Source organism: Erinaceus europaeus, chromosome 3 (genome assembly GCF_950295315.1).
Source record: "Erinaceus europaeus chromosome 3, mEriEur2.1, whole genome shotgun sequence".
NCBI lineage: Eukaryota > Metazoa > Chordata > Mammalia > Eulipotyphla > Erinaceidae > Erinaceus > Erinaceus europaeus.
The window spans coordinates 71031670-71054806 of NC_080164.1; the positions used below are offsets into that span (position 1 = coordinate 71031670).

Sequence of the window (23137 nt, forward strand, 5' to 3'; positions counted from 1 at the left end):
AAGCACTACCCGGATAAAAACAGGAGACCCAGCCCAACTTTGGCTAGGTTTGAGGTTCCGGGGAGTTAGCGGAAAGAAACATGGCCAAATCTATGCTGGGACAGGATCCTGAGAGCACAGCCGCGGTCACTATGTTAAAGCGGGCAGTGGAACTAGATTCCGAGTCCAAGTACCAGCAGGCTTTGTTGTGCTACCAGGAGGGGATCGACTTGCTCCTGCAGGTTCTCAGAGGTAAGCCGAGCCACTGGGGGAGAACTGAAAAAATTAAGTATTTCCCACGGTTTCTACGTCAGAGAAGAAAGGATTGTTAGATGGGGCGGGGCCCGGTGGCGCAGCGAGTTAAGCTCACATGGCATAAAGCGCAAGTACTGGTGGAAGGATCCCGGTTCGAGCCCCCGGGCCACCACCTGCAAGAGGTTGCTTCACTAGCGGTGAAGCAGGCAGTAATCCTGGAGGCGAAAAGAAAAGAAAGAAAGGGGGGGAGGATTGTTAGAAGGGCCGGGTGATGGTGCATCTGATTGAGTGTACATTGTTACAGTGAGCAAGGACCCAGGTTCGAGCCCCCAGACCTTACCTGCAGAGGGAAAGCTTTTTGAGTGTTGAAGCAGTGCTTCAGGTGTTTCTCTCTCTCATTCCCTTGCTATCACCCTTTTCCCTCTCGATTTCTGCCCGTCTCTATCGAATAAATAAATAAATATAACAATAATAGAAAATGATTGTTAAACGTCACGTGACAGAAGTCAGATATAGGAGATGGACTATTCTCCAAGACAAGTGAATCAGTTTCTCTTAATGTCTTTCAAGAAAATAGGAAGTACTACTCTAGATCTTTTAGATCAATAGCCAATTGTAATATGTGTTTTAAATGTGAAAGACATTTTCGGATCAATGTTAAAAGGTTGACTGTTCAGAAACAGAAGGATGAATATGGGATGATCTCACAGGCAGAAGTTGAAAAACAAGATCAGAAAAGAAAACACAACTAGAACCTGAACTAGAATTGGCGTATTGCACCAAAGTAAAAGATACAGATCCAAGAAGGATGACAGAGGACCTAGTGGGGTTGTATTGTTATATGGAAAACTGGGAAATGTTATGCATGTACAAACTATTGTATTTACTGTTGAATGTAAAACAAATTCCCCAATAAAGAAATAAAAAAATTTTAAAAAGGTTAACTGTGGACTAGGTAATATTAAAATTATTAATTTTGGTTGGTAGTCTCTCTTTTTCTCTCCAGCCCCCCCCCCAAAAAAAAAAAAAACCCTATTCTTAATTTTTAGAGATAGGAACTGCAGTATTTAAGGAGGAAGAACTATCTAAATTTTATTTTATTTAAGGGAAAAATTGGCTAAATGGGCATAGACAGCATAATGATTACACAGAAGATTGTCTTGCCTGAGACTCTGAGGTTCTTTATATATATATATATATATATTTTCCCTTTTTGTTGCCCCCCTTTTTTATTATTATAGTTATTAATGTTATTGATGTCGTCATTGTTAGATAGGACAGAGAGAAATGGAGAGAGGAGGGGAAGACAAAGATGGAGAGGGAAAGATAGACACCTGCAGACCTGATTCACCAACTGTGAAAAGACTTCCCTGCAGGTGGGGATCCAGGGGTTCGAACTGGGATCCTTAGTCTGGTCCTTGCGCTTCGCTCCACATGCGCTTAACCTGTTGTGCTACCACTCGACTCCCAACTCTCGACTCTGAGGTTCTGAGTTCAGTTCCCAGCATCACCATAAGCCATAGCTGAGGAGTGCTCTGGTCTGTCTCTCTGTATCTCATTAAAATAAACAAAATACATATTTTTTAAGTTGGCTAAATGATAGGCGGGAAAAATAGCATAGTAGTTTATCAAAAAGACCTTTGTGGGAGTCGGGCGGTAGCACAAAGTGCAGGTGCAAGGACTGGCCTAAGAATCCCGATTGGAGCCCCCCCTTCCCCCCCCTGCAGGGGTGACCCTTCACAAGTGGTGAAGCAGGTCTGCAGGTGTCTATCTTTCTCTCCCCCTCTGTCTTCCCCTCCTTTCTCCATTTTTCTCTGTCCTATCCAACAACGATATCAATAACAACAACAGTAAAACAAGGACAACAAAAAGGAATAAATAAATAAATATTATTTTTTAAAAAAGAAGACCTTTGTGCCTGAGGTCCTAGGTTGAGTTCCTAGCAACACCATAATCCAGAGCTGAGCAGTGCTTTGGTAGTAGTAATAATAATAATAATAATAATAATAATAATAATAAGTTGGCAAAATGCTGACAAAGTTTAAGTCTAGGAGATATACTTGTTCATACTATTATCCTTTTCTGTTTTAATATTTTTATCACAATGCGACAAAATCACATGACAGTAGAGAAAGCTCTTAAGAAATTGGTGTACTGGGAGTTGGGCTGTAGAGCAGCAGGTTAAGCATATGTGGTGTAAAGCACAAGGACCGGAGTAAGGATCCTGGTTCAAGCCCCGGCTCCCCACTAGGGGAGTCGCTTCACAGGCAGTGAAACAGGTCTGCAGGATTAAAAAAAGAAAGACATTGGTGTACTGAAGTTAAGTGTGAAAAATATGCAGGATTATGGCTGAAGAGACAGCATAATGGCTATGCAAAAAGCCTTTCAAGTCTGAGACTCTGAGGTCCCAGGTTTAATCCCTAGCCCCACTATAAACCAGGACTGAGCAGTGTTCTTGTCTCTTTCTCTCTGTCTCTCGGTATCTTTCCCTGTGTAGCTACTCTTTCTCATTAAAATAAATTATTATTATTTAATTTTTTTCTTTATTACATTTGACAGTAAATACAATAGTTTGTACATGCATAACATTTCTGTTTTCCACATAACAATACAACCCCTACTAGGTTCTCTATTATCCTTTTCCAGGACCTGTACTCCCTCCACCCACCCACCCCAGAGTCTTTTACTTTGGTGCAATACACTAAAAATAAATTAAATTTTTTAAAAAGTATGTAGGATTGTTGGTAGGGACAGTAAGACTTTTCCTGCACTGTGGTTATTCTGTCTTGACAGTACACAAGTAACAATGTTCAACACAACTCCAAGAACAGCAAATTTATCTGTGTTATGTACTAAATTAAGAGCATTTCTATTCCCTTTCCTGTAGAACTTCCAGTCAACTAGGAAGTCTTTTCCCTGTATTATGTATTAAATTAAGAACATTTCTATTCCCTTTCCTGTAGAACTTCCAGTCAACTAGGAGGTCTTTTCTTTGTGCCTTCTAATTTATTTATTTATTTAGTTTACCAGAGCACAACTCAGCTCTGGCTTATAGTCATACTGGGTAGGTATTGAACTTGGGACTTGGGAGCCTCATGCATTAGTCTTTTTGTGTAACTATTATGCCGTCTCTCCCACTCCACTGCTCCTGGAAGCTATTTTTTCCCTTCTGTTGCCCTTGTTTATAGTTACTGTTGTTATTATTACTGTTGTCATTGCTGTTGTTGTTGGAAAGGACAGAGAAATAGAGAGAGGAGGGGAAGACAGGAAAGACAGACACCTACAGACCTGCTTCACTGCTTGTGAAGCAACCCCAACTCTTAGGTGGGGAGTGAGTGGCTTGAACTGGGATCCTTGTGCAAGTCCTTGGGCTTTGCGCCATGTGTGCTCAAGCTGCTGTGCTGCCACCCAGCCCCCCCCATTTGTAATTTTAAGTGTCACTGAAGTTTTGAGACAGCAGAGGGCTTTCTCAGAATGCTTTCTTAAGGACTATAAACAACACATGATGACATGATGATGCTAACCTATGATAACAAGATAATCATTTATGTAAGCTGAGTATCAAGCATTATGAGAATAAATTCAAACGCATAATCAGAGTGTCAGGCTGTGGCACACTCGGTTAAGCCCACATAGTACTAAGCACAAGCACTCGTGCAAGGATCCAGGTTTGAGCTCCCAGCTCCCTATCTGCAGGGGGGATGCTTCACAACCAGTGAAGCAGTTCTGCAGGTGTCTCTTCTTTTTTTAAAAAAGAATTTATTTATTTATTTATTTATTCATGAGAAAGATAGGAGGAGAGAAAGAACCAGCCATCACTCTGGTACATGTGCTGCCAGGAATCGGGACCTCATGGCTGAGAATCCAATGCTTTATCCACTGCTCCACCTCTTTATCTCTCCCTCATCTCTCAATTTCTCGCTGTCCTATACAATAAAATGGAAAAAATGGCCACCAGGAGCAATGGATTCATAGTGCTGGCACTGAGCCCCAGAGATAACCCTGGAGGCAAAAATAGGTAAATAAAAGCATGATTATACCCTTAAAATTGATCAATGAAGTAGGTGATAATCCTCATTTTACATCATAGAAAAATAAATTTAGTTTTTCAGTTGTGCCAGTAGGAGGTGGTAAAGTCACAATTGGAATTCAGGGCTCTAATGGCTCTGGTATACTGCCTTCTCTGAAAAAAAAAAAAGGGGGTGATGTACAGTGTTGCTCATGTGGGACATTGCTCAAGTCCTGGCTGAAGAATAAGTACCAGGGAAACAGATCTATATAGGTGCACTGAAGATTTGAACAGTTAAATGTTGCTTCTTGCTGGGCAGGGGATTCCTAGGTCCACTGGAGTGTTATAGCTCTCATAGAGAAACCCAGGTGAACCTCTGAGCACAGGTTTGCCACAATCAGAGAGACAGACTTAATTTATAGGGAGCAAGTGAGATGCATGTATAGACATATACAGATGCCACAGAGAATAAACCTAGCTTTCGGCAGGGTTAGATAGCATAATCATTATGCAAACAGACTGTCATGCCTGAGGCTTCAAAGTCCCAGGTTCAATTCCCTGCACCACCATAAACCAGAGCTGATCAATGCTCTGGTTAAAAACAAAAAACAACAGGAGTCGGGCGGTAGCACAGCGGACTAAGTGCAGGTGGTGCAAAGCACAAGGACCTGCATAAGGATCCCTGATCGAACCCCCTGCTCCCCACTTGCAGGGGAGTCGCTTCACAGGCGGTGAAGCAGGTCTGCAGGTGTCTCTCTTTCTCTCCTCCTCTCTGTCTTCCCTTCCTCTCTCCATTTCTCTCTGTCCTATTCAACAACGACATCAATCATAACTACAACAATAAAACAACAAGGGCAACAAAAGGAAATAAATAATAAATAAATATTAAAAACAACAACAACAACAAAAAATACCTAGCTTTCCAGGGCCTAGTCCTTTTATAAGCTGTTGGTAGGCCAAAGAGAATATTATTCTGCTGTTGGTCCCTACAGGGATTGAGTGTTCCAAAATTTTTATGCCTTATTTGCATATTGTATCCCATCTCATAATAGTTGCTTTTGTCTTAAACAGGATGTGTTCAGGAAATAAGCTGGAAACCCTTCCCACAGGGCTTCCTTCTGACCCTAACCTGCCCTTAACAATTTGAAGTTGGAAAAGTGGAGTGTGTGTGTGTGTGTGTGTGTGTGTGTGCCTACTTTATTTGATAGAGACAGAGAAACTGAGAGGAAAGGGGAGGCAGAGAGATAGAGAAACACTTGCAGCACAACCTCACCACTTGTGAAGCCCCTCCCCAACCCCCCACCTCCTGCAGGTGCGGGCCAGGGGGTTGAACCTAGGTTCTTGTGTGTTGTAGCATGTACTCTTATTCAAGTGTGCCACTTCTCTGCCCTGGAATTGTTTTATTTATTTGTTTGTTCGTTTATTTATTTATTTATTTATTTATTTTTTCCTCCAGGGTTATCACTGGGGCTCGGTACCTGCACTATGAATCCACTGCTCCTGGAGGCCATTTTTTCATTTTGTTGCCCTTGTTGTTGTTGTTATTGCTATTGTTGTTGGATAGGACAGAGAGAAATTGAGAGAGGAGGGGATGACGGAGAGGGAGAGAGAAAGATAGACACCTACAGATCTGCTTCATTTCTCTCTGTCCTGTCCTACAACGACGACATCAATAACTACAACAATAAAACAACAAGGGCAACAAAATAAATAATAAAAAAAATTTTTTTTTAAGTTACACAGCCGATTGGGCTGGATAGTGAAACACCTGGTTGAATACACATGTTACCTAGCTCAACCCCCCCACCTGCAGGGGAGAAGCTTTACAGGGAGAAGCTTCACAAGTGGTAAAGCAGAGTTGCAGCCTTTCTCCCTTTCTATCCCCCTTCCCCTCACAATTTCTCTCTGTCCTATCAAATAAAAAAAAAATCACATAGCTGGTAAATACTGGTGAAATTTATTGACTGCTTCTTTATTACTATTGTAAAAATGAATGAGGACAAATTTTATCAAATGATGGTATAAATTCCATAATATATTAAGTGAAAATTGCAAAGAACAGAATATTTATAGTATGCTATCCTTCATGTAAAAAGGAAGATACAAGAAGATATTCATGTATCTATTTCATTTGCTTAAAAAAAAAATCCACACATTCAGGAAATATAAAAGCAGAAACTAATAAGGTTAATTACCTGAAATGAGTGAGTGGGAATGAGGAGGAAAGAAGGGGAAATGGGAATGAGGTATTAAGATGAGAGCATGAGAGACTTGTAATACAGAAGGAGATTGGGAAGAAAATAGGTAACCTAAGAAACAACAAAATAGACCCCTTTGTGGCCCCTCATAGGACCTTGCCTTCAACTTGGATCAACAACGGTAGAGAATGTTCCATCCTCTGAAGGGAAGATGGACAACATACTCTGTGCTACACCTGAGAAAAATGGGTTGATATTGGGGCAGCTTGAAATATGCCTACTAGCTATCTACAAGACAGAGTACCCCCCAGCTCTTCATCTGCACTATTCCAGCCTTTAGGTTCATGATTGGTCAACAATTTGTTTGTTTGGCTTTATATGTTAACTCTCTTTTCAGCCACCAGGTTCCAAATGCTACCATGATGTCAACCAGACTTCCCTGGACAGACAGCCCCACCAATGTGTCCTGGAGCTCCACTTCCCCAGAATCCTGCCCCACTAGGGAAAGAGAAAAGCAGGCTGGGAGTCTGGATAGACATGTCAATGCCCATGTTCAGCAGGGAAGCAATTACAGAAGCCAGATCTTCCACCTTCTGCATCCCACAATGACTGTGGGTCCATACTTCCACAGGGTTAAAGAATAGGAAAGCTATCAAGGGAGGGTGTTGTTAAAATTCGGAGGCTCTTGCTGGCCGGGCTAGCTTCATGGGCGGGTAACAGAGACGACCAGAGACATACGGCTGGGCAGGGAAGCTGTATTTCTTTATTCAGGAACAACGATTTATAAACTAAGACAAACTAATCACCAAACAGAACTCTGCTGCCTCTTTCCCCCGGCGGTGGCGCAAGCACTCTCGAACTCTGGAACTCTGGCACTTTCGAACTCTCTCGGGGTTCCCAGGGGCGGGGCCAAGTGGCCCGCAAAACTAACAGGACTGATCCAATTCTCTTGGCGGGGGAGAGCTAGGACAACCCAATGTAAAGCATACAACAGGAGGGGATGGGATATGGAGGGAGTTCTGGTAGTGGGAATTGTGTGGAGTTGTACCCCTCTTATCCTATGGTTTTGTCAATGTTTCCTTTTTATAAATTTTTTTTTAAAAAGTAACAATGATCTTCAGAAGATGGTATTTTAACTACTCTGTAAGGTTAAAAACAAAAAGTATAGTATATAAACAGAGTTGTAGTTACTAAAAAAAATTCCTAGAGGTCTGAGTTCAGGATTCTGAAGTTATGTATACATTGAACAAACCAATAAATACATTATGAATAATAAAAGTTACAAATAAGAAAGGGGGGGCTAGTTTGAGCTCACATTACAAGGTCATAGCTAGGAACATTCTAGGCCATACTCATTTCAGGACCTGTCTCCCTCAAGTTGCAGATTATGTTGACCCAGCCTCCCTTTGGAGAGTGGTGCTGTTTCTTCCATTGTTCCACATTGAGGGCAAGTCCTGTAGAGGCCCACAAGAGGGTTTATACTGTTGTTCCTAATGGAGATGACCAGTGATGTGGAGAGAGGGGTCCACTAGATGTCTAGGCCCATTATATCTATGTGGGTATCCCAGGATCCCCTGACTAGGGCCCTGGATGATGGGGTGGCCTGGTAGTGACCAAAAGAGCCATCATTAGAGTGCCGGTTTCTTGCCCTTATCTAGCTTTTGTAGTCCTTACTTTGTCTAATGGGATTTAATACAGAACTCTTGGTGGTGGGAATTGTACCCCTCTTATCCCACCATCTTGTCAATCATTATAAAATCATTAAAGAAAAAAAATTGTATCCATCAGTAAGATAGCTCACCTGGGAGGGTGCCTACTTTGCAATGAACTCAACCCAGGTTCAAACCTCTGGCACACCACATGCAAGCACTACAGCAATGGGAGGAGTTTCAGTGCTGTGGTGTGTCTCTTTAACTAGACCTCTGTTCAGCTTTGGCTTATGGTGGTACTGGGGATTGAACCTGGGACCTTAGAGCCTTAGGCATGATGATCTGTTTGCATAACCATTGTACAGTCTCCCTCACCTTTATCTTTCCCTTCATTTCCCTCTCAGAAACACCTCAGAGGTGTTGTAGTGGCTAGAACTCTGGATTTACAAACATGATGTCCTGAGCTCAATCCCCAGCATCGCATGTGCCAGAGTGATGCTCTGATTCTCTCTCTTCTTTTGCTATCATTAATAAATAGATTTTAAAAAACATTTTATTTATTTATTAATGAGAAGCATAGGAGGAGAGAGAAAGAGACAAACATCACTCTGGTACATGTGCTGCCAGGGATTGAACTCAGGACCTCATGCTTGAGAGTCCAATGCTTTATCTACTGCGCCACCACCTGGACCATGATAAATCTTTTTATAAAAAAAATTTGCCTTAGGGGCCGGGTGGTAGCGCATGCGTTAAGCCTACATGGCGATAAGCACAAGGATTGGCATAAGGATCCTGGTTCAAGCCCCCCGCTCCCCACCTGCAGGAGGGTCGCTTCACAAGCGGTGAAGCAAGTCTGCAGGTGTCTGTCTTTCTCTCCCTGTCTCTATCTTCCCCCTCCTCTCTCGATTTCTCTCTATCCTATCCAGCAACAACAATAGCAACAAAAACGGCCTCCAGGAGCAATGGATTCATAATGCAGGCATCAAGCCTCAGCAATAACTGTGGAAGCAAAAAAAAAAAAAAAAAAATTCCTGGAGCAATGAAGCATCAGCAATAACCAATAAATAAATTAAATTATGGTATATATTTAAAGGACACAGCCAGCATGGAGGACCTCTGAAAGCTGATGAGATGTGAGCAAGAAAATCATGATAGTATTGGACAGTTATATTCTATACAACTCATGTATAGAATATACTATACATGAGTTCATATTGATATAAATTAATAATAGATTAAATACATGGGAATAACTTTCCCTTACAGTGTAAATTCATTTAATAAATTATATAGCAATTGTAGAAATAGAAAAGTCATCACTTGGCAAACACTAGTAGTAATAAATGGCGGCTGGGCAGTTGTGAACTTAGTTGAGTGCACATATTACAATGCACAAGGACCCAGGGTCAAGCCCCCAGTCCCTAACTGCATAGGGGAAGCTTCTGGAGTGGTGAAGCAGTGCTGCAGGTGTCTTTCTGCCTATCTCCCCCCCCCATATTTCCCCTTCCTCTCACTTTCTAGCTGTCTCTAGCCACTAAGTAAATAGAGATAATGATAATAATCTTCTTCTAGCGTTTGCCCATGATAATAATAATAAATAATAGTAGTAACTGTAGATCAAGACCATCAGTAGATATTGATACTAGTAGATGAAGGAGTGGTGAGAAACAATAGATTTTCCAACAACATACTTGTTAATTAAAAAGAAGAAAATAGTTAATTTATGGTGGGAAAATCTGTGAATTCCACATTAACCAAGTTAATCAAAGTTAAGACCACTAAGAAGGCATATTGACACAAGTAACCATGGCCATGATCCTTCTATGATATTATTGCCAAAACACGCATGACCTCATTTTCGTTATGCGAAAGACATCATTAGAAAACTACCTAGAAATAAGAAATTAGTGGGAGGGCAGGGGTAGATAGCATAATGGTTATGCAAAGAGTCTCTCATGCCTGAGGCTCCAGAGTCCCAGGTTCAATCCCCTGCACCACCATAAGCCAGAGCTGAGCAGTGCTCTGGTAAAAATAAATAAATAAATTTGTGGGAAATGGACAGTGATTTCTACATTAAATAGAAAAAATTGTTTTGAAACTTGAGAACTTTTATTTTAATTTGTAGGCACTAAAGATGATACAAAAAGATCTAATCTCAGAAAAAGAATTTCCCACTATATGGACAGAGCAGAAAACATAAAGAAATACTTGGATCAAGAAAAAGAAGGTAAAGAGACCGATTAGAGAATAAGACCCACTTCACCCATTGCTTTCAACTCTGCCCTTTGGTCTGGACCATATATCTCTGGGAGCTTACTGAAATTTATTTGACTGTTCTGTTCCTGTTGAGAGTCTGTGAAAGCTGTACATACTGCTAAACTTTGAGTGTCGTCATAAGGAATTTACAGATACCTGTGGAGTTTGTGAGTTCCATTTTAAATAATAATACAGAAGAACACTAGATATAAGTCTCATATTCTATGTATCTTTTTTTTCTTTATTGGGGGATTAATGGTTTACAGGTGACAGTAAAATACAGTAGTTGGTACATGTGTAACTTTTCTCAGTTTTCCGAATAACAATCTAACCCCCCCACCTAGGTCCTCTACCACCATCATTTCCAGGACCTGAATACCCCCCTGTGTTTACCTTTATAAAATAGCCAAGATATTAAAGTTTTAAAGGAATTCCTGGAACTTTAGAATTATGTTCTAACTTAAAACATTTCAGGAGTTAATTATTACTACCAGCTAGAAGTACAGTAAGTATCACTCAGTTATTCCCCACTCATAAGCATTCAGGTATCTAGATCTATTGGATTGTCTGAAAAGTAATGTGTTTTTGCAGAGAAAAACAGAAGAGTGATCCAAGAGGAGGGGCAGTGGGTAAGACATTGGACTCTCAAGCATGAGGTCCTAGGTTCAGTCCCTGCCAGCACATGTACCAGAGTGATGCTCTGGTTCTCCTCTTCCTACCTCACTCATGAATAAATAAACAAACAAATGTAATAATTTTTTTAAAAAGAAAAACAGGGGAGTCTGACGGTAGTGCACCGGGATAAGTGCAGGTGGCACAAAGTGCAAGGACCGGACTGGCGTAAGGATCCCGGTTGGAGCCCCTGGCTTCCCACCTGCAGGGGAGTCGCTTCACAAGTGTTGAAGTAGGTCTGCAGGTGTCTTTCTCTCCAATCTCTGTCTTCCCCTCTCCATTTCTCTCTGTGCTATCCAACAACAATAACATCAATAACAACAACAATAATAACTACAATAAAACAAGGGTAACAAAAGGGAATAAGTAAATATTTAAAAAAGAGAGAAAGAAAAACAAAAGAGTATGTCCCAATATTTCCACCTTTGCCTAGAGTGCACAATCCTCTTTGATAGTCATACTGTAGCCCTCTCCCTGTCTCCTTCTTGTATTCTGCACCAGCTCATACCCTGAGGACCCCCACTGAGCTCCTCTGTTGAATGAAAATTAAGTTATTTCCTTTACCCCAAATTGAACTCTATAATGAAATTTATAATATTGGAATTATGATTTAGAAATAATAAATTAGGGGGTCCAGGCCGTGGCATACCTGGCTAAGTGCCAGGATAGCCTGAGGGTGCTTCTTCCCGAGCAAGTGCTCTCTGGGTTGGAGAGAACTCGACTGGAGACAACCTAGGCTGCTGTGTGGTAGAGGGATCAGGAACTTGTGCCGGGCTAGCTTGCAGGAGAGAGACTCTGGAACTTGCGGAGCCAGAAGGCAATCCAATGTGTGTTTAATCAGAAAAGAATCTGTATTTATACTTGCCAAGAAGGAAATAGTAGGGTGGAAAACAGGATGTGACAGAGAGGGTGGAACAAAAAGTGAGTGCAAACCAGTGGGATTAAACCAGTGCCCTGTAGGCAGGGTGGGTCTCAGGTAAAACAGTGATTATGTAAATAGACCACAGTGTTAAGCAATGGAGCAGGGGGGAGCTAGCATACTGCCCAACAACTAAGCACACATTACATCCTGCAAGGACTCAGGCTCAAGCCCCTAGTCCTTACCTGAAGGGGGAAAGCTTCACAAGCAGTGAAGCAGGGCTGCAGGTGTCTCTGTCTCTCCCTGTCTGTCTCCCCCAGTCCTCTCAATTTTGCTCTGTCTCTATCTAGTAAATAAATAAATAAATGAAACACTAAATTATCTGATGTAACTAGCTTGGCTTAAAAATGGATGTACAGGGAGCTGGGCGGTAGCGCAGCAGGTTAAGCGCATGAGGCGCAAAGAGTAAGAACTGGCATAAAGATCCCAGTTCGAGCCCTCAGCTCCCCACCTGCAGGGGAGTCACTTCATTGGCGGTGAAGCAGGTCTGCAGGTGTCTGTCTTTCTCTCCCCCTCTCTGTCTTCCCCTCCTCTCTCTATTTCTCTCTGTCCTATCTAACAAGGACGAGATCAGTAACTACAACAATAAAACAACAAGGGCAACAAAAGGAAAAATAAATATTTTTTAAAAATGGATGTACAGGGGGCCAGGTGGTGGTGCACCTGGTTGAGTGCACATGTTACAGTGCACAAGGACCTGGGTTCAAGCCCCCGGTCCCCACCTGCAGTGGGAAAGCTTTGCGAGTGGTGAAGCAGGGCTACATGTCTCTCTCTGTCTCTCCCTCTCTCTCCCCCTTACCTCTTGATTTCTGTCTCTATCCAATAAATAAATAAAGGTAATAAAAAATAAAAATAGTTTTTTTAAAAAAGAAAATGGATGTACAGTTGCTAGCTTATACATATTAGGAATTGAATCCAAACTACTTAAAATATTTTATTTTATTTATTGGATAGAGACAGGAATCAAAAAGGAAGAAGGAGATAGAAAGGGAGATAGGTGGCCCGGGAGGTGGCACAGTGATAAAGCTTTGGACTCTCAAGCATGAGGTCCTGAGTTCGATCTCCAGCAGCACATTTGCCAGAATGATGTCTGGTTCTTTCTCTCTTCTCATAAATAAATAAATTTTAAAAATCTTTTTTAAAAAAAGGGAGATAGAAGAAGAGATACCTGCAACACTACTTCACCACTTGTGAACACTTCCCTTCTTCTTCTAGCGTTTGCCCTTCTTCCGTAGCCAGTCAACAACGTCAGGTTGAGCCTGATGGCTGCTTGTTGCTGGCTTTGAAAGTGACTGGGATCCATGTGGATTCAGTCGGCTAGGAAGGATCATCAGTTTCCCCAGTAAATGGGTACTCAAGGGATGCACCACGAGAAGGTCGATCCAATGAAGGTGGGGAGGTGGGGCTTGAACTCAGATCCTTGTACCTTTAACGTGTACCAAACTGGGTGTACTTCCACCCAGGGCCCTTCCCCCTTTTCTTTTTAAGTTAAAGTGCAATCATCATGTAAATCAGGATCCACAATTGGTAGGTTCTGTGTTTTTTTTTTTCTTTTTTTACCACTGTACTGACCAGCTCTAGCTTATGGTGGTACATGGAATGGATGGAACCTTGAAATTTTTGGTGCCTCAGGCATGAAATTCTTGCATAAGCATTATGCCATCTCCTCAGCTACTTCTCTGTTTTGTTTTTTAATCTTAAAAGGGTTTGGTAATTTTTTAATGATTATTCATTTTGAATAAACAAAAGCAGTGGCACTATCCTACTGTTCTTATGGCATGCCTGTCTTAGCTTGGTTTGTTAATAAGTACTATCATTTTCTGCTTTAAACGATAACTGCAAATTGTAAGAACAATTAAAAAATTTTTATTAATATTCCCTTTTGTTGCCCTTGTTGTTTTATTGTTGTAGTTATTATTGTGGTTGTTACTGATGTCGTTGTTGTTGGATAGGACAGAGAGAAATGGAGAGAGGAGGGGAAGACAGAGAGGAGAGAGAAAGATAGACACCTGCAGACCTGCTTCACCGCCTGTGAAGCTACTCCCCTGCAGGTGGGGAGCCAGGGGCTCCAACCGGGATCCTTACACTGGTCCTTGCTCTTTGCACCACGTGCGCTTAACCCACTGTGCTACTGCCGACTCCCTGTAAGAACAATTTCTACACTCCATATTATGCTGCATTTATGTACTTAGTACTCACTTTAGTTATTGTAGGTCATAAAAAGACCTTAATCTAGAAAGTAAGGCCAGACAGACACTAAATGTTAACTTGGTTCTATTCACTGTGACAGGAATATCAGATATCCTTCTACATATAGTCTTCTCCTGAATAAACTGCCTGGCCTGTAGGAGTTAACTCAAGTACTTTCTCCAGAAACTCTGGATTTCTGCTTGCCTGACTTTCGTGAAGGTAGAAATTATTCGTGGAGAAGTTTGCTTTATTTACCTCTGTATGTTTAACATCATTTAGTCTGCATAGTGTTTACCTATCATTCAGAAAAAATGTTGGTGGATGGGGGAGTTAAAGTTAACTTGTATCTGATCCTGATTAATCACTGCATGTGCAATATATATACATATATATGTGTGTGTGTGACATGGTCATTGGCTTTATTGTTGAGGCTTGTATTTTGTAGATGGAAAATATCACAAGCAAATTAAAATAGAAGATAATGCAACGGGTTTCAGTTATGAATCACTTTTTCAAGAATACCTTAATGAAACAGTTACAGAAGTTTGGATAGAAGACCCTTATATTAGACATACTCATCAGGTAGGTAAAATGTAGTAAAACATAATAATAAAGTATTATGTATGTATTTGCTAGTAATAATCCATCCTACTGCCTTTCAGCTGTATAATTTCCTTCGATTTTGTGAGATGCTTATTAAAAGACCATGTAAAGTAAAAACTATTCATCTTCTCACCTCTCTGGATGAAGTAAGTATCTGAAAGTAGTTACTATTTAACTTTATTCCATTACAACTTGTAGTTATATCAAGGAAAACCTGGATTTAATGTGTTAGCTGGCGCTTCATCTGTGGGAATGAATTTATTACCTAACAATAGGCATAAAACACCCTGAGAAGGCCAGGGGTAGATAGCATAATGGTTATGCAAAGAGACTTTCCAAACCACCGTAAACCAGAACTGAGCAGTGCTCTGTTTTGTTTTTTTTAAGTGCTATTGATTCTAGTATGTCTTACCTTGGGGCTTGGCCACTTTGCCAAGTTCTCTTAGAGTTTGTCACTTTAGTCTCTTGGATATTGTAGAAGATGATGACATTGCCTGCACTTTTGAGGTTTTTTTTTTTTTAATTATTTATTTATTTTTTTCTTATAGACCCATTTATTTGGGGAGGGGATGTTGATTTACAAGACTTGCTGTCATAGGTGTATAATTTCACATTTCCTTGTGTCAGCACTACTGACAATTTAGCTATATCAGTTTTTTTTTTTTCTTCTGTCGATTTATTGCTCTGGGCTTCTGGGGGATCTCACAGCATGATAGCAGACATCTCTATTCTGATTTTTGACACAAATAAGAATGTTTCTAAATAATTCAAATTTCTGGGATTAATTTAAGATGAACACGGCCATATGTAAGTAAATTAACAGCTTTTACTAAAAATACATTTTAAGAGATAAAGTATTTTGTGTTATTAGGAAGAATGGCTGTTTAGACAAAAACAATTATGCTTAAATTAAATTACTTCATATTCTTTGAGGGTTTGTTTGCGAGAACAGACATTGACACTAGTATAAAATCTTTTGGTTTTAATCAATTCATAACACATTGCATAATTTAGGAATAATTTTAAATTAACAACTGAGGCAGAAAGTTGTGTTTTTCCTATTAACAGGGCAGTGGGCAATATCAACAAAGTAGTGGCCTGAAAGAAATAAAAGAGTCACTCAATAATCATGGAGTGCTGTTGAAATTAGAATACTCTTCCTCAATACATGACCGAGAAATTCGGTAAGTATAAAGTAATACTTAAGAAAACATTATTGTGGGAGTCCGGCGCTAGCACAGCGGATTAAGCACATGTGGCGCAAAGTGCAAGGACCAGCGTGAGGATCCCGGTTGGAGCCCCTGGCTCCCCACCTGCAGGGGAGTCGCTTCACAAGCGGTGAAGCAGGTCTACAGGTGTCTATCTTTCTCTCCCCCTCTCTGTCTTCCCCTCCTTTCTCTATTTCTCTGTCCTATCCAACGACGACAATAAGAATAACTACAATAATAAAACAAGGACAACAGAAGGGAATAAATATTTTTTTTTAATTTAAAAAAAATTACTGTGCGCATGTATGTGTGTGTTTTCAGAGCATTGCTCTGCCATGTATGTCATTCTGTTTTATTTCAACTTGTTAAGTGGTGCCAGAGATTGAACCTAGGGCCTCACACAAGGAAAGTTCTACTGCTGGGGCCTCTTCCTGGCTAATACTTAAGCAATTGAAATACACTAGTCTTTAGTTCTCTTAGTAAGTTAAATTTTACATAATTGCATATGAAGATTCAATTTATTTATTTATTTATTTAGCTTGTAGGGTTATCGCTGGGGTTCAGTACCTACACTAAGAATCCACTGCTGCTAGGGCTGGGGAGACAGCATAATGGTTATGCAAAAGCCTTTCAAGACTGAGGCTCTGAGGTCCCTGGTTCAATCCCCAGCACCACCATAAGCCAGAACTGAGAAGTATTCTGGTCTCTTCCTGTCTCGTGGTATCTTTCCCTCTGTATCTACTCTTTTTCATTAAAATAAATAAAATATTTTTTTTTAAAAAAAGAATTCACTGCTGCTGGATGCTATTTTTTCCCTTTCGTTGTCCTTGTTGTTTATCATCCTTGTTGGATAGGATAGAGAGTAATCCAGACAGGAGGGGAAGACAGGAGGAGAGAACACTTGCAGACCTGCTTCACCGCCTGTGAAGTGACACCTCCCCACCCTGCCACCCCCCACCCCCAGCAGGTAGGGAGCCAGAGGCTCCAGCCGAACCGGGATCCTTATGCCAGTCCTTGCACTTTGTGCCATGTGCGCTTAACCTGCTGCGTTACCGCCCGGCCCCCAGAAGGTTCAATTTAAATAAAGCTCAATTTTAATATCTTTCCTATAGTATTCTTTAATATCTTTACCATCATTGTGTGGAATCATACTTTTTATATTCTATACTTTTTAAAAAAGATTTTATTTATTAATTAGAAAGATAGGAGGAGAAGGAACCAGACATCACTGGTACTTGTGCTGCCGAGGATTGAAGGCAGGACTTCATGCTTGAGAGTTTAATTCTTTATCCACTGCACCACTTTCTGGGCCACACTTGTATAATTTTCTTTAGCTTTTTTACTTATTTTAATTTTCTTATATTTGATGGGACAGAGAGCAATTGAGAGGGGAGAGAGTCATCTGTAATACTGTTTCACCACATGGAAAACCTGCCCCCTGCAGGGGACTGGCATTTTAAATTTGGTTCTTATGCTTAGTAATGTATACTCAAGCCAGTATGCCACCATCAAACTTACTATAGTTTTCTTTAGAATCACTTTTGAAGAAAAGAATTCTAGCCTATTTTGATCAGAGTGTCATATTTATTTTTTTAATTTTTTTATTGTCTTTATTTGATAGAGGCAGCCAGAAATCGAGAAGTGGAGAGGGAGATAAAGAGAGACACCTGCAGCCCCTTCACTCATGAAGATTCTCCCTACAAGTGGGGACCAGGGACTTGAACCTGGGTCCTTGCACACTGTAACATGTGCACTCAACCAGGTGTGCCACCACCTGGTCCCCAGTATCCTATTTCTTAATAGAGTAGATTTGAGTTTGAGTTTTGTATTTCCTAATGGAATAAAATATATGTGTTCTGTGTCCTCTAAGAAGAAATACTTTTCTGTTTATTCTATCTTACATGTAATGAAATGATATTGGAATAATTTCCTTATCCAGTGTCATTAATATTTAACATATTTTTATTTTGTATGATTATTAAATATTCTAATAAGCATGACAGTATGTTGTGCTGTAAGAAGACACTATGTGGGAGTTTGGCGGTAGCACAGCAGGTTAAATGCACGTGGTGCAAAGCGCAAGGACTGGCAGAAGGATCCTAGTTCGAGCCCCCGGCTTCCCACCTGCAAGGGGGTAACTTCACAAGCAGTGAAGCAGGTCTGCAGGTGTCTTTCCCCCTCTCTGTCTTCTCCTCCTGTCTCCATTTCTGTCTGTCCTATCCAACAACAATGACATCAATAACAACTATAACAATAAAACAACAAGGGCAACAAAAGGGAATAAGTAAATAAATAAATACCTTAAAAAATTTTAAAAAAGGGAAGACACTATGTGCAGTTATTTTAGTAACATACAGCAACCTAAAAGGTGATGCAGTCTGGTGTTGGACTCTCAATATGAGATACCAGCATTGTTTGTGTCAGAGTGATACTCTGATCATCCATTCTCTTTCTCTCATTAATAAATCTTTGTTAAAAAGTAATATACTGGGCAGGGGTAGATAGCATAATGGTTATGCAAAGAGACTCTCGAAGCCAGAGGCTCCAAAGTCCCATGTTCAATGCCCTGCGCCACCATGTACCAGAGCTGAGCAGTGCTCTGGTAAAAAAAAAAAAAAAAAAAAAAATATATATATATATATATATATATATATATATATATATACACACACACACACACACACACTCATGGTCCAGGAGGTGGCACAGCGGATAAAGCACTGGATTCTCAAGCATGAGGTCCTGAGTGTGATCCCCAGCAGCACTTGTACCAGAATGATATGTGATTCTTTCTCTTTTTCTATCTTTCTCATTAATAAATGAATTAAATCTTTATAAAAAAAAAATAAATATACTCTTCTGTTTAACATAGCAACTCCCACCCCCCAACCCCCCAGAGCACTGCTCAACTCTGGCTTATAGTGGTACAGTGGATTAAACCTGGGACTTTGGAGCCTCAAGCATAAGTCTCTGAATAACTATTATGCTATCTCCTCTCACTCCAGATTTTATGTTTGTAGTAATAGCATCCTTCATTTTAATTAAAGCATAAAACAAACTCAATGCAAAACAGAAAGAGTGCAGTTTTTGTAGGAAGTTGAGGCCAGAATTTAGAACTCTTGCTGTTTTATTATTATTATTGATAAAAAATGTTTGACAAGTCTGTTGGATAAGAGAAGTACAGTTCCACACAATTCCCACCACTAGAGCTCTGCATCCCACCCCCTCCACTGGAAGTTTTCCTATTCTTTGTTCTTCTGAGAGTATAGACCCAGGATCATTGTGGGGTGCAGGAGGTGGAAGGTCTGACTTCTATAATTGCTTCTGCACTGGACATGGGTATTAGCAGTTTGATCCATACTCCCAGCCTGTTTCTATATTCCCTAGTGGGGCAGGACTCTGGAGAGGTGAGCTTCCAAGACTCACTGGTTAGATAGACTGCCCAGGAAGTTAGGCATCATGGTAGCATTTGCAACTTGGTGGCAGAGTACTGGAACTGAAGGGTTGACATCCCATGCCTGGCATCTCTGGACACAATCCGAAGTGAAATGTGTCATGGTGGTACTGGTTGCATTGATTTGGTTGAGCTCAGTAGATGTAGTGTCAAATGGTATGGATTGAGAGAAGCATGAAGGAAAACAAGCAAAGCCTGGGAAGTTCCAGGACTGGGAGAAATATGGGTTTTATAGAGAATGGGGAAGATTCCTGCTGTCTTAGAGTTTAAGAAGGCAATAGGGTGGAGGGTAGATAGCATAAAGGTTATGCAAAGAGACTCTCATGCCTGAGGCTCCAAAGTCCCAGGTTCAATGCCCCACACCACCATAAGGCAGAGCTGACTAGTGCTCTGGTAAAAAAAAAAAAAAAAAAATATATATATATATATATATATATATATGCAATAGATAGTTATTGTTATAACCAAATTATTTGAAAATCCCATGGTTAGGATTTACTGTACCATATAAGATCCTACCATGATTTATGTCATTTAATGCTATTTATAAATAATTGTATCTTATATGCTGACAAGACCAGCTGCTTCTGGTCTCCCTAGTCTAAGATTATAGGTGATTTAATAGTTATTTATTTATTTTAATTTATTTTATTTATTTATTCCCTTTTGTTGCCCTTGTTGTTTTATTGCTGTAGTTATTATTGATGTCATTGTTGTTGGATAGGACAGAGAGAAATGGAGAGAGGAGGGGAAGACAGAGAGGGGGAGAGAAAGACAGACACCTGCAGACCTGCTTCACCGCCTGTGAAGGGACCTGCCTGCAGTTGGGGAGCCGGGGGCTTGAACCGGGATCCTTATGCCAGTCCTTGAGCTTAGCGCCACCTGCGCTTAACCCGCTGTGCTACAGCCCGACTCCCTATTATTATTATTACTTTTTACCAGAGTATTGCTCAATTCTGGTTTGTGGTGGTGCAGGAGATTGAACCTGGGACTTTGGAGCCTCAGGTGTGAGGATCTCTTTGCATAACCATTATGCTATCTCCCCTGCTCTAAGTGATTTAATATTTCAAAAAAAAGTCATTATTAGAAATGTATTAACAATTTAAGCCCACTGTTAAAATTCAATCAGGTTACCAATTTGAAACCTTAAGAGCTTAGATTGAAGGAATATATACTCAGAACTGGAGTCTATGCATCAAAAAGTTTGAGACATTCAATCTGTTTTCCCCTCTTATATTGATTAAATAGCGATTTATGGGACTATAAGTTAATAGAAGTGTATATTAACACCATTCCTGCCACCAAAAGGTCTATGTCTCTACCCTTACCCCCCTATAGTGGAGGTGAAAATCATACCCATACTGTCCCTCTAGAGTTTTTTACTTTTGTGCAATACTCCAAAACCAGCCAATTTCTGCTTTGTTGTACCCTTTCTATTCTTTCTCAAGTTCTGTTTATGAGTGGTATCATCCTATACTTGTCTTTATCTTTCTGACTTATCTCACTTAACATAATTCCTTCTAGCTCCATCCAGAATGGGTCAGAGAAGGTGGGTTCATTATCTTTTTTTTTTTTTTTTACCAGAGCACTGCTCAACCCTGGCTTATGGTGGTGGAGGGATTGAACCTGGGACTTTGGAGCCTCAGGCATGAGAATCTCTTTGTATAACCATTATACTCTCTACCCCTGCCTGGTTCATTATTTTTAATATCTGAGTAGTATATATATCACAACTTTCTCAGCCACTCATCTGTTGTTGGGCACCTGGGTTGTTTCTGGGCTTTGGCTGTTACAAATTGTGCTGCTATGAATATAGGTGTACACTTATCTTTTTGGATGGGTGTGACTTCTTAGGGTATATCCCTAGGAGAGGTATTACTGTGTCATAAGTAAGGTCCATTTCTAGCCTTGTGAGGGTTCTCCAGACTGCTCTCCACAGGGGTTGGACCAATTTATATTCCCACCAGCAGTGCAGGAGGGCTCCTTTGTCCCTACAACCTCTCCAGCATTTGTTGCTGCTGCCTTTTCTGATGTATGACAGTCTCACTGGGGTGAGGTAGTATCTCACTGTTGCATTTATTTGCATTTCTCTGACCATCAGTGACTTGGAACAATTCTTCATACGTCTGTTGACTTTTTGTATCTCTTCTGTAGTGAATATTCTGTTCATATCCTCTCCTCCCTTTTGATTTGGGTCATTTGCTTTCTTGTTGCAAAGTTTGGTGAGCTCTAGAACTCTTGCTGTTTATGTTCCCCATCTCTATGTACAAGAACCCCCCCCCCCAAAAAAAAACAAAAAGAAACCCCAAGGCTCCACCATATGTTTGAATATATATATATATGTGTGTGTGTGTATACTTATTTATTCCCTTTTGTTGCCCTTGATATTTCATTGTTGTAGTTATTGTTGTTATTGATGTTGTCGTTGTTGGATAGGACAGAGAGAAATGGAGAGAGGAGGAGAAGACAGGGGAGAGAAAGACAGACACCTGCAGACCCTCTTCACCGCCTGTGAAGCGACTCCCCTGCAGGTGGGGAGCCGGGTCTTGAACTGGGATCCTTACACCAGTCCTTGCGCTTTGCGTCACGTGCACTTAACCTGCTGCGCTACCACCCGACTCCCTGTTTGAGTATATTTTAAAATCACTTGCTAACTAGCACTTTAACAGGCCCCACATATTGGGGCCAGGATTGGTAGCTAGTGCTAAGAGAAAATCCTTGATTACATTTTTGCCCTAGAACTGTTGCAGTGGCAGCTAACATTCAATGGGACACCATAAAGTTTAAAAAAAAAAAAAAAGGAAAGTTTTATCAACAAGCTAAAATTCAAAGAGTAAGTTTTAATTTATTGTTAAACTTTATCAGCTAATCAAATCAACTCATGGTTTCTGTGAAAAGTGTGTTTCATTATAGACATAGCTACCTGGATCAACTCATGCCATGAGGGAAATTATTTTCTTTGCTAAGGGAAAATCTAACTGATACTTAATACAGTACAATTCTGATAATTATCTGACTTAAACTGGGAATTAATGCTCATATGAATTCCATAGGTTTAACAATGGGTGGATAATTAAGATTGGAAGAGGACTTGATTATTTTAAGAAGCCACAGGTAATAAAACACACTCTTGTGAGTGAGTGTATAGCACTATTTTTTGGCACTAAACAAAATGGATTTGGTCCTTTTTTTTTTTTTTTTTAAGAAAACTCTCTTTTCTTCTCTTCTTAGGGTCGTTATTCCCTTGGATATTGTGATTTTGATTTAAGACCATGTTATGAAACAACAGTGGACATTTTTCATAACAAGCATACCAAAAAGATATAATGGTCAACCTAATTTACATTGTAGATTACTATTTTAAGTGAATATTAGATTTTTTATGTTGACAGATCATTCCTATAATGTATGAATTTAATAATAAACTTTTACATTTCTAGTCATTTATGTTCAGTTTTGAATAACCCTGTATGCTGTTGTAAATTATATTGATCAGTTGATGTACAGTGCTTCTTTCTAAGCCATACAGTTAACATTTTACCAACCAGAAATTTAGCCAGATTTTTCTTATTTGAATGTTGGAAAGGTGGGGTAGATAGCATAATGTTAATACAAAAAGACTTTCATGCCTGAGGCTCCAAAGTCCCAGGTGAAATCCCTAGCACCACTAAGTCAGAGCTGAGCAGTGCTCTGGTCAAAATAAACAAATTAACAACCAAAAAACCCCTCCTAAAAACAAATAATG

General features: G+C 40.3%; 1 protein-coding gene across 4 annotated transcripts; it reads left to right on the top strand.

Annotated features, from left to right (window-relative positions):
* Positions 1 to 13: 13 nt before the first annotated feature.
* MITD1 (microtubule interacting and trafficking domain containing 1) lies at positions 14 to 22831 on the top strand. Of its 4 annotated transcripts, none has more exons than XM_060187465.1 (7): positions 15 to 231; positions 10216 to 10317; positions 14558 to 14709; positions 14790 to 14876; positions 15799 to 15914; positions 22446 to 22506; positions 22624 to 22831. In XM_060187465.1, exons 1-7 carry the CDS (start codon positions 81 to 83, stop codon positions 22717 to 22719), a joined length of 765 nt encoding a protein of 254 aa, XP_060043448.1. In that variant the 5' UTR covers positions 15 to 80; the 3' UTR covers positions 22720 to 22831. The 4 variants fall into 4 exon arrangements, with proteins under 4 accessions (XP_060043449.1, XP_060043450.1, XP_060043448.1 ...); XM_007521853.3 differs by having other exon boundaries at positions 16 to 231; positions 14573 to 14709; XM_060187466.1 differs by lacking the exon at positions 10216 to 10317 and having other exon boundaries at positions 14 to 231; positions 14573 to 14709.
* Positions 22832 to 23137: the final 306 nt, after the last annotated feature.

What these genes read in the sequence shown, in the direction of transcription:
- MITD1 (XM_060187465.1), top strand. Translation starts at nt 81, where the DNA reads ATGGCCAAATCTATGCTGGGACAGGATCCTGAGAGCACAGCCGCGGTC. An exon ending in GCTCCTGCAGGTTCTCAGAG is followed by an intron (nt 232 to 10,215) that starts GTAAGCCGAGCC and finishes TTTAATTTGTAG; the next exon opens with GCACTAAAGATGATACAAAA. An exon ending in CTTGGATCAAGAAAAAGAAG is followed by an intron (nt 10,318 to 14,557) that starts GTAAAGAGACCG and finishes TTTATTGTTGAG; the next exon opens with GCTTGTATTTTGTAGATGGA.